This window comes from Trichogramma pretiosum, unplaced genomic scaffold (genome assembly GCF_000599845.2).
Source record: "Trichogramma pretiosum strain Unisexual culture from Peru unplaced genomic scaffold, Tpre_2.0 scaffold40, whole genome shotgun sequence".
In the NCBI taxonomy this organism is placed as follows: domain Eukaryota; kingdom Metazoa; phylum Arthropoda; class Insecta; order Hymenoptera; family Trichogrammatidae; genus Trichogramma; species Trichogramma pretiosum.
The window spans coordinates 353176-365420 of NW_019641657.1; the positions used below are offsets into that span (position 1 = coordinate 353176).

General features: G+C 35.9%; 1 protein-coding gene across 8 annotated transcripts in view; it reads right to left on the reverse strand.

The window, feature by feature from the left end:
* The window catches only part of LOC106656175 (calcium/calmodulin-dependent 3',5'-cyclic nucleotide phosphodiesterase 1-like), a 160680-nt gene that overhangs the window by 102528 nt on the left and 45907 nt on the right, over nt 1-12245 (reverse strand). For 3 of the 8 annotated variants that reach the window (XM_023460182.1, XM_023460183.1, XM_023460181.1), the window contains exon 1: nt 5599-5769. The exons of 3 other annotated variants lie outside the window; for them this stretch is intronic. In XM_023460182.1, the coding sequence (XP_023315950.1) occupies nt 5599-5740 (142 nt within the window). In that variant the 5' untranslated portion in view covers nt 5741-5769. Of the gene's footprint in view, nt 1-5598; nt 5770-12245 lie in introns of those variants that run through there. 2 more of the 8 variants (XM_023460185.1, XM_023460186.1) reach the window with 2 other exon arrangements.

Consider the following 12245-nt stretch of genomic DNA (forward strand, 5'->3'; position numbering starts at 1 on the left):
ATTATTTTTATGTTCAAATGCATTTTCCCACCAGAAATCGATAAAATTCGAGAAATTGTGAATTTTTAGGGTCGCCGCTCCATACCTGTGCTTTTCTGTTTAATGTATGTAATTGAATGTGGAACTATACGTGAAATGTTATGTGATTGTTAGTTACACGATATGCTTTCTCTTTAAAAAGTTTATTTATTCACGATACGGCAGCAGATATAATGTACCTTCTCGGTAATTAGCAGTCTTGAAAAACACTTCTGTACATTTCAGGCGCAGAAATATCCATGTATGTACGTCGTTGATTCAAGTCCAAACATTGTAAAAAAATAATATTAAGCAAGCGTCATATGTGTATTTGGCTAGCAAAATTGTTACAGCTGAAAGAGGATTTTTTATTGATCATTTAAGATTGAGAATCGTTCACGTATACGAAAATGTAAGGGAAGTGTTAAAATAGTTCTGGATTTAGGAACTCTATTAAAAGGAAATAAATAATTTGAAAACAAACACCGGTTATTTAATAAATTGTTTTATTTATAAAGGATGAAAAGAAAAATTTCATTGACATTGCAAAAATAATAACAGTTGATAAACAATTGAAGTTTTTCCACAAAATTAAAGAAAATTTTTGTCGAAAGTATTCAACCATTACGATATTTAAGCAAGTAAAAATTTATTGAGTTCAAATATTTGGGGAACAATCTCATTTTTTTGAAAATTCACTATGATCGTGAACTGAATTTATGTAAACTTTTAGGCTATACTTGCGATGGTAAAACTTGTGACAAATCTCACATTCGAAGGGGTTTGTATTGAAACATTATTTTCGATCATGTACTGAACTAATATGCTTCATGAGGTTTTGCTTCATTCCAAATTATTTTTGACAAATCTCACATTCAAAGGGTTTGCTACGATCATGTACTGTACTTGTGTGAAGTTTAAGATGGTCTTTTCGTCCGAAAGATTTATGACAAATTTTACATTCGAACGATTTGCTCTGATTATGTACTGTTATTATGTGCCTTTTGAGTGTATCCTGGTATCCAAATAATTTGTGACAAATGTCACATGTGAAGGGCTTAATACGATCATGTACAATATTCACGTGAATTTTAAGGTCATATTTTCGTCCAAATGAGTTTTGACAAATGTTACACTCGAAGGGTTTACTCTGATCATGTACTGCATTTATATGAGATTTGAGGCTAGATTTTTGTCCAAATGATTTGTGACAAATTTCACATTCAAAAGGTTTGCTCCGATTATGTACTGCATTTATGTGAATTTTGAGCTTATCTTTTTCTCCAAATGATTTCAGACAAATCTCACATTCAAAGGGTTTGCTCCGATTATGTACTGCATTTATGTGTTTATTGAGGCCACTTTTTTGTCCAAATGATTTATGACAAATGTCACACTCAAAGGGTTTATTCCCAATATGTACTAAGTTTATGTGAGTTTTGAGGGTACCTTTTTCCGCAAATGATTTACGACAAATCTCACATAAAAATGGTTTGCTGCGATCATGTACTCTCATTATGTGCCTATTGAGTTGATTTTTTCGTCCAAATGATTTGTGACAAATCTCACATTCGAAGGGTTTAATACGATCGTGTGCTTCACTTATGTGTCTCTTGAGGTCACTTTTTCGTCTAAATGATTTGGGACAAGTGTTACATTCAAAAATTATTCGCTCTTTTTGAATGATGTAATTGGTTGGGTTTTCGTTTTCTATTTTCACAATAGGTTGACAACTTTGATACTCCGTTTTACAGATTGTTGGAGGCAGTTCAAGTTTAACATCTTTGCACTCCAGCTCTATACGTATATTTTCATCTAAACTTTTCCGTAATGCCACAACCTTATTTGAGAGTTTAGCCTAGAATAAACATTTTCGTGTAGTTTTAAATCTTTCAAGTCTTTTAAGTCAATCAACAGAATATAATTCGAACTCACCGATAATTCATGAAATGACAATGTTTCTAAGGTCTTGGCTTCGCAAGAGTCGACCAAATCAAAAACATAACCTTCACCTACATCCTGCAAAGTATCGTTCGGCTCTTCCTTTACTCTGAAGATTAATACAGTTTACAGTTTTACAGACGATCGCTTGAAAAACAATCATGTCAATACTACAGAAAAATATTATAGCTTACTACATTACTCATGCTTTCCATTGCTTTCTCGATTATATAGAATGGCACTGTGAATTTGCTCGGTATTCACTAAGAAAAAATTAGAGGTTAAACGTGGCTCTACAATAGCCGGCAATGTACCTTGCAATTTAACCTATACACTTTTACGATAATAATTTGTAAAAAACACTCGCTCGTAGTGGTATGTAGCTTCGCACAATAGCTAGTGAACACATCAGTTCCATTTAGGTATTAGCGAGGTGATTCGACTACTACGATAGCTTCTTAGCAAAAATTTCCCCCTCTATCGTCGACTACGTAAATTCGCAGTTTAATCGTGTACACGTGCATCGCATTTTTATCTGTATGTAATTCTGTCAATAGATTTTGCGGAAAAGTACCTATTGGATAGATTCTCATTTTATGTTTTTCTCTGAGTATTTTATTAACGTGTCAACGTTAAGATCGATAAACCAAGCAGGCCATTCACAGAAAAACATCTTCAAAATAAATCCGGTCTTGTTCTTACAAAAATTTGCTAATTTTATTATCGTAGCGTATAAACACTGGATTTGAAATTTATAAATTATAAAAAATGTTGACATTTTTATCAAAGTATACTAAAAAATCTAAATTTAAATCTTCCTCAGAAAACTTCAACAGACCAATGTTGAATGTTATTTCAACGTTTGGCCAAGAAAATTATATGGCCAAATTAAGGCAATAAAAAAAATTCTTTGATTATTTAAAAATTATCAGAATTGTGAACGAATTGAACAAATAAAAATGAAAATAAAAATGAAATAAAATAAGCACATTGGCATTTTTTGTGATTCTTCTATAACGTGGAATTAATTATAATAAGTATAAATAGTCGTAAACTTCGTATAATCCAATACACTATTTTTCCAGTATCTCGACCCAACATGCTTTTTAATTCAACAATACTTTCTCTGTCTTGCCCGTTAATCATTTAAAATCCAGGCGAGCTATTCTGACTCCACTAATGGAGCTTGAATTTTGCGAGAAAATAAAGTTGCCGCACTCTTGCTTTCGCTCACACAATTTCAACTATTTATCAACAATTATACGTATAATTAATCGAATCCTCGACTGTATATCCTCGTAATCATTTTAAAATTTAGCGCGCCTTTGAAACTTTTAAATGAATAAATTGCGTTACACAATCGCGTCCGATTGATATTCGCCAGAGTTTGAATTTGTATACCTGAATGGCCCCGCCGACGCTCGAACGATCTCCGCAGTCCGAACGTCGGCCTATATATATATTTTATTCGCGAACTTTAACGATAGATAAAATGGAACTATACATGATAATAGCCCTCGAAAGCTGCGCAACCAAAAACATGCTGCGCCGCAACTCTCCGAGTCATTGCGCGTCGCGAAGCATTAATTTTGCTAAACGGTTTTATAATTCAATGCTGTTTCGTCATTACTTTACGCCTCGCGAACTGGGCCAGCAGATGGTAGCAAAAAAAAGAGAGAAAGTAACGAGGGCTTTATTCGCTCGTATAAATACGATCAATCAATCAATTTTTCTCTCACTTTTTTCCTCTCTGTTTCTCTCTCTCTCTCTCTCTCTCTCTCTCTCTCTCTTACGTTCGATCGCATTAGGGTTGGCGGGGGAACTAACTCGTCGCGCTCCGTGCGCTGCTGCTGCTGCAATCGCATCCCCGCGATATATAATGTGTGATTGAAATCGGCCGCGGACAGAGTGGGCGAACGAACGAGTTCATTCCTGACTTTGATTATGTGCCGTGAGCGCGTATACGAGTGGGTCTGTGCGGCTATACACACGCCCGAGCGCATATACTGCACTCTTTGGGCTGCAAACGATAACCCTTTCGAGTGTGAGTCAGTGTGTGCGTGCGGGGGTGTACGCGATCGCACAGACGTATCGCGCCGGGCACATTTCGAGTCATTTTATTGGAATTTTGTGTCGATGAATCGAATATTCGCATGGAAATTCCAATAACAGGATTCTAATATTCGGTTACATTTTCATATTTTTTTTTGGAGGGTAAAGCGAATGAAAGTAGTAGAAAAAAAAACGAGGCGAAGTCGATCGGCGCGCGATTATCAATCGATGCATGGACTTTTCCGATTCAAGTCAAACAAGGGAGTACATCATATCGATAATTAACTTTTTGCGTCGTGTCAGTAAAAGTCGACAAAGACAAACGACAAAACAATAAACAATTTTAATTGTTCCCTTTCATGCTCGCGTTGATCGTATCAAGCTGCAAGTTAAATTTATCGCGCGAATGTTCGTTCGAATTAAACAAGTTTATTTTTGTTCCAGCGTGCGCGGCAAATGTCGATATTACACATTTACAAAGAAGAGTAAGAGGGGCGCATATTTTTTGCATTCATGACGTGTAACCTCGAGTTTAGATTTATTTACGTTGAGTAATATCGTTGAAAATTGAAGCGTCAACTGGGATAGAGAGAGAAAAAATGTTCGATACGATCGCCACACATTTACAATAAAATATATAAATGGATTTCAAGTGCAAAAAACTTATTTGCTTACTTCCATTTTTTACTCTCTTTCTCCGGAGTGCAAAAATATTATATTATACCGCATTCGTTGCCGGATCGTATCTTATATCGAAATGCAAATGAATTTGAATAATCGATACGAAACTTTTTATTATAATAAAGAGTTTAACGCAATATCAAACTTTAATTCGAAGCATTAGATACTTGAAAAGTTTTCACCGCTAAAATTTTTCTTTCAACTCTTATAAACTCATAATAAAAAAAAAAGAAGCTGAAAAACAAAAAAGGATACTATAACCCAGCGGCAGCGCCGGTGTCAAATTTCCCACAATTTATCCGTAGTTGTTCGGGGTAAATGAACCCTGTGAAATGCAAGCACGTGCTCCAGTTGAAAGGAGGTCATTATAGATTTTCGGCCTGCAATTATTGGATTCGCTTTTACCCCGGCTGAATAAAGTGAAAACAGTTTTAAATAAAAATACATAATGCTCCGTACTTTTTATTTATATAAATGATATACTCGTAATGTAAATAAAGCGTTACGTATACACAGGATAATACACTTGCTTGCCGGAAATGTTCAAAAGGTATACGAGACCCTTCAATATAAAATAATAAACGCATACATTACGTATCCATGAAAGTTTTCTACAATAGGAGAAAAAAAGGGGGAAGTATCTCTCTCTCTGCATTCAAATTCACGATCCCTCGTCGTGCCAATAAAAGTCTGTTCAAATATTCAAGACATCGGCTCTGGAGAAAATCAACAGTGACGCGCGCCCGCGTAGTGCACATCGCTGCCTGCAGCTGCTGCTGCGGTAAGTAATCGCGTAATATCAGTTGGGTAGTTTTTTTTTTTTACTTCAAACACAAAATATGTTTCATTGTTGAATTTTTCATTCGAATTTTTATCTTAATAATTTATAACATGTATAGGAATTACCTATGGTATAAATCGCTCCGTCCAGGTGAAAAGTCGCGCTTTGGCATTTTTCAAAAATCCCACGTTGTCCTGCAGCTGCAGCTAACGCGTCATCTACGGCACTGTCACTGTTCGAAGCGTCGCTCGCAGTTTCATCGTTCATTTTTGCATATCGTGTACGAAAAAAAGCAGGAAAATTATCAACACGATGATATCACAAAATCACACACACGCACATCATCATTTATGTTTCCAGACACAAAACTTTTCAAATCATTTTAACTGCTCACTGCCGCACACGTTATAAAATCTCTGTGCGTTCATCACATCAGCATAAGCTGCAGCATCTGTGTTATGCATGAATTTTCTCTTGTTTTCTCTCTCTCTACTGGCACGCTCCGCGGGGCGCTCGTCGTTGCAGCTGCGAAATATTTTGGTCACATGGAACTAATGCGCGTCGCCGCCGCCGCTCAACTGTCTACCCCCGGCCATTAAAATTATTCCGTTATTAACTTCATCTCGAACGAAGTTTATTCATTATATCGCTCCTTCGCTTTTCCCTCGACTTTACCCCGAAATTGGCTTTGCGGCCGGTGGCCCACGCGCCCTGTAAAGTTATTTGTTTCGAAACTGATTTTCTGCCGCCGCTCACTGCATCCCTAATTACGTGGGCTTTTTTTCAGTGGCTAAAATATTCATCAGGAGGGATTATTTAGAAAATTATTTGTGTCTCGAAATGAAATCTCCTCCACTGTTCTCGGTTCGCGGTGCAGATTACCTCTGAGTGGAGGAACTTACGAGAGAGAGAGATTTTATTTGGAATTGCGTCTCTGCTTTCTCGGAGATTCGAAGTCCAGAAGTTATCGTAAATTTGAAAATAAAATGCTCGTCAAATTAAATTTTTCAACGAGCGGAAGTTGGCTCGAGGAACGTTTCTGTATCCGAAACACGTCCGGCGTAGCTCCTACGCATAAATTTGCGGACTTACTCGGGACATTTTTTTTATTAAAGAAGCCAACGTACTACGATTTTTTTGATTTTTATAATCTAACTATAGTTTTCTCTTAGTTTCATTCACGCGCCGTGGAAGCAATGTTTTTTGGGGATTTTTGAATTCTTTTCAATAAAATATTATTCGTAGAATAATAACAACTTTTGACGAGGAAAATTAATAATATAATTTCTTCGACAACACATCACGACTAAGTGTTCTTTGTTTACATTTGTTTGTTGAGATTTTCGACTTTCGTACAAAGATTTGTAAATATTATCGAATTAAATTCAAGTCAGTCGGTTTGATATTGTCACAGGTATATTAATCATCGGTGAGATTCAAGTCAGAAAGATGGAATCCAGTGATATATTTTATGGTGCGGTGAGGTAATTATTTTTTTTATGAGATTTAAAGTATGAAAAATATTGTAGTCTGACACTTGATAATATTGCGCTATTTCAGAGTGAAAAAAGAACCAATTGATGTGACATTTAATGAAGATGATCATAAGAATGAGAAACCTGATGTTAAAAATTTTCAACTTTTCGAATTTCTGCGAGAAAATACCGTAAGAGTTTACGATTATAATCGACTAATAAGATAAACATTTTTTAATGGAAATTTTTTCAAAACTTAAATTTTATTAACAGACCCAAGTGTTTCGAGAAAATGACAAAAATCCAGAAAGTGAAATGAATGACGAGGTGAAAATTGAGATTGAATGTGAAGACTTCAAACATACCATGAGTTTATTAGCGAATAATAAGATTGACGGTTATTCTCGTAATCACTTGCAGCTTGCAAAGTATAACGATTATTATAAAACTCAAAGCACGATGAAAATGGAAACTGTGGAACAAGTAAAACAAGAAATTGCTGGTGACGTTTCTGAAGCACCGAATTCGAATTACGAGCTCGTTGAAAAAAATAAAAAAAGAAAGACATATTCACATAAGATTACCCTCAAAAATCACATCGATGTGGCGCACAATGGTATCATCCATAGCTGTAAGACATGTGGTAAGACATTTGCACGACTATATGATCTCAAACGCCATATCAATTCGGTACATGACAAAATCACTCATGAATGCAATATTTGCGGAAAAAAATTCTCAAACAAGAGTAATCTTAAGAAACACATTGATGTGGCGCACAATGGTGTCACCCATACTTGTGATATGTGCAAAAAGAGTTTCTCAGACAAGAGTAATCTCAAGAAACACATCGATGTGGCGCACAATGGTATCATCCATAGCTGTAAGACATGTGGTAAGACATTTGCACAACTAAATACTCTCAAACGCCACATCGATTCGATACATCTCAAAATCACTCATGCATGTGTTATTTGCGGAAAGAAGTACTCAGATAAGAGTTATCTAAAGAAACACATCGATGTGGCGCACAATGGTATCATCCATAGCTGTAAGACATGTAGTAAGACATTTGCACAAATAGGTAATCTCATACGCCACATCAATTCGGTACATGACAGAATTACTCATGAATGTAATATTTGCGGAAAGAAGTACTCAGATAAGAATACTCTCAAGAAACACATCGATTCAGTGCACAATGGTGTCATCTATACTTGTGATATGTGCAAAAAGAATTTCTCAACTAATCGTAATCTGAAAAAACATATCGACGCGGTGCATAATAAAATCATTCATGAATGTGATATTTGCGGAAAGAAATGCTCAACTAAGAGTAACCTCAAAACACACATCGATGTGGTTCACAATGGTGTCACCCATAGCTGTAAGACATGTGGTAAGACATTTGCACGACTGGATGATCTCAAACGCCATATCAATTCTGTACATGACAGAATCACTCATAAATGTGATATTTGCGGAAAGAAATTCTCAGAGAAGAGTAATCTCAAGAAACACATTGATGTGGCGCACAATGGTGTTAGACATGTATGTGATATTTGCGAAAAGAATTTCTCAACTAATCGTAATCTGTAAAAACATATCGACGCGGTGCATAATAAAATCATTCATGAATGTGATATTTGCGAAATGAAATGTTCAAGTAAGACTTATCTCAAAGCTCACATTAATGCAGTGCATAAGGGTTTCACTCATGCATGTGATAAATGTCAAAAGACCTTCATTCAAAAGTCTGATCTCAAAAAGCATGTCAATGCAGTACATAATAATATCGCCCATACTTGCGACACGTGCGGGAAAACATTCAGTCAAAAACAAAATCTCAAAGCCCATCAAAAAACGCATAGTTCACGCATCAAGTCCGAATAAATGTATAAAATTTATTTGTTATTGTGACTAAAATAGCGATGTACGATCTATTGTAACGGTTTAAAATACTAATTTAAAAATTTTGACGGTTTATATGATATTTATCATAATGAATTCATTTTATGTTATTTTATCTCACAATTGAAAACAACTTAAAATGTAAATAAATAAATTGTTTGTTCTCAAGAAAAAAAATTGTGCTTTTTGTTTTGAACAAATTTAAATATTAAATTAAAATGTAACGTTTTTTCGTTATAATCCATACGAATTGTAAAATGATCATAGGTTCAGAATTACTATTCGTGTTTCTAGTATACGTGTATCAATATAAAATACAACAGCTTTGCATCATTTTTATAATACAGGAGATAATATATTGATTTCAATAATAATTTATTTTCTTGATGTTTTAAATGTCTACCATAAAAAAATTCACCAACGTTTCGAAACGTGCCGAATCTATGAAATTCAATTTTAAAGTACAAATCTCGTACAATGACGTTACAAAACGTACTTAGATTATTAGCTCTGAACTTAAAAAATTTATCGCTCGATCCTATCTAAGATATTTGAAGAGTTCGCTCGGAGTTCAAGTTTCGTCGAGGCTCTAATCTCGATTGCCGTCCACGATCCGGGCATTATTTCGACCCAAACGCAAACGAGTTTAATCTTTGATTTTTGCACAATTTAATACATCAAAAAAGTTACTTTCGAGCGTCCCCCCCGCGCGCGCGCGACGTCACTTCGCACACTTGGCCGTATTTTCGGGCATTGCCTTCTTACTTTATATAATATACGAAATCCACGTGAAGGACACGAGAGGCGATGTGATATATACTGTGCATGTGTGTGTGTGTGCTCGTCGCCTCGCTTGTATGTGTGCATGCTGTGCTGGCAGCTGCTGCTGCTGCATTTAGCTCGAAATTTGCATGACAAGGATATATTTTGCTTCGCCGGCTCCTTTGATATTTATTCGATTTAGCGTAGAAATGCACTTAACGTCGCGCATTCGTCTTTGTCCCCGTGACGATTTTTCGGCATTGCGCACGGTATATGACAACTCTTGACTTGTGGATTCCACATATTTTCAATGGGATCTCTACTTGCAAGACGAAAATAATTTTTTCCAATCTTAAATTCAAGAAGTGCACGAATTCAAAACATTAAATGACATGATTTTTTGAAAGATCTTTCAATGTAGTTACAAAATTAAGTCAAATAGAAGCAAATTCCATAAATTTTTATAATCTCTCACGATTATCTTGTTATAATATAACATTTACACCGTATGATCAGATCGAACATGAATTTTTGCAGCTTGATGCTCGGATAAATTCAAAGTATTTTCCGTTCATCCTTTATAATGATGTTATAAATAATTTGTCGGATCGATTGCACAATTCGCGTTTGAGGTTTAACCGCAATATTCAATGATTAAATTTTCACCATGAATAAAACCCGAGACACGAATATCCCGTTTATGCGATACAGCATTTACAAAAGCGCAGAGAACGAGAGAGAGAGAGAGAGAGAGAGACGACGACGCGCGGCAGAATGACAAAAACAGCGAGAATGCGGAAAAATCGATTATCGGTAAAAAGTAAGTATTATGAATAATGCAAAAAAATACAACGAACTTCTCCGATTTGCGATACGTATAATATATAACACAGCGAATGCGCTTTTATTGTACACGGGTCTTTTTTGACCTCCTGGATATCAGTCATTGGCGTAATTACCTTTTTCGATTAGTTGGCTGCGAGCACGCGCGTCGGTTCGGAAAAACTTCTTCTTCTTCTTTTTTTTTGCGTTTTCCCGAGAAAGAATAAATATTTACACGTTCGCGTGAAGAACGTATCGTCGTTTCTCGCGGCGTACTCGAGCAAACATAAACCGCAGCAATTATTTATAATTGAGCAAAAATTAAACTTCATTATATGTGCACGTTCGATCGCCCGAGGGGGCAAAACCGTACATAAGCTTGTCTCGCTTTACATTCTTCAAACCGAATTTCGTCGGCAAGTTTTGACGCGCTGCACGTCAACTCTTGGTATATTATATACGAAGCTGCTGCTGCTGCTGCTGCAAGCTCAAAACTTTATCGTCAACGGAGAGAGCCCCAGCACTCTCGAAAATATATACAATATATATCGCACACGTGCGGTGTGTGTCGGGCGCATCAATTATTGAGTGAGCTGATAATTCGAGCGAGCTGCTTTTCTTTCGATGTTTTCATGTGTATATATTTGTATCTGGCGATTATATTGACAAATCGATAGCGGTTAACTTTCAGGGTCGTGTCGGTGTCGAGCGAGGCACTTTTCGAAAGGACCACTTTTCGGGTCTCGCGATTCGAAAACCTCAAGACGTAAAATCAATGACAGGAGAAAACAAATACCCGCAACGATAAGATTTTAGAGTGGCTGAGAGGAAAATAGACTTCGAGTTCGATGGAAATGAAAAAAGGAAGAAAAAATAAAAGCGAATTGAAGATGCGGTTTATAATTGAAACGTTATCAAGAATAGTTTTTATAATTCAATTAGATACGTGCATTGCATTTAGTTTATTCAGGACACAATTTGATTAATCGAAAACCTATGCTTTTTCATAAAAAACGGAATTGTGTATTCACGTGGGAAATAATAGTGTTTTCGTAAATAAACTTTCTGTATTTCTTTACGTAGAGACTTTATAACGATGTACTTGTCTGTACAGTTAAAAAAAGATTTTCTCTTATTTATTCATATTTTTTTTCATTTCACTGCACTTCTGAAGTGGCTCGTGAAAGCACAAAAGCAAGTCTAGAAAGAGAGGCAGACGTCAATAGAATTTTGAATAGTAAAACTATTTCATACACAAAGTCGATATAGCGTCCTTTGTTTTTGTTATAACCAAAAACTCCACCCGAAATTCATTAACTATACGCCATTCGCTTTGTGCAAAAGACTTAAATGCATTCGAGCCCGTCGTTTAAGTTTTGTTCTTAAGTGAATCGTTGAACTTGCCTCAAAGCGTTACAACTTGTGTAATACGTAAACGAGTTATTATGTACGAACGTCGAGCTCCGTGCGCGTGGAAACTTTACATTTTTTTTTCACCCAAAATTTATATACGCCGAAGAAAGCAAGGAAAATATTTGCAGTCACGATAATTTGACGTGAATTCGTTGAGAATGAATGAAGCGACGTAATAAAAAAAATGCGCGACTGTCGAGGCAAATTTTTCATATTCATACGCACGGTTTATGCGAAATTGAAATATTTTAATGAGCGGCACGAGAATCAGCATTTATTCGCAATGTTGACGAGCGAATAGAAGATTTCGTTGGCTAATTTCATTTCATTAAATGCCGCTTTTAGTGGCACAAACATGCATAAGTTTCTGCATTATTTTGCGCGCATAA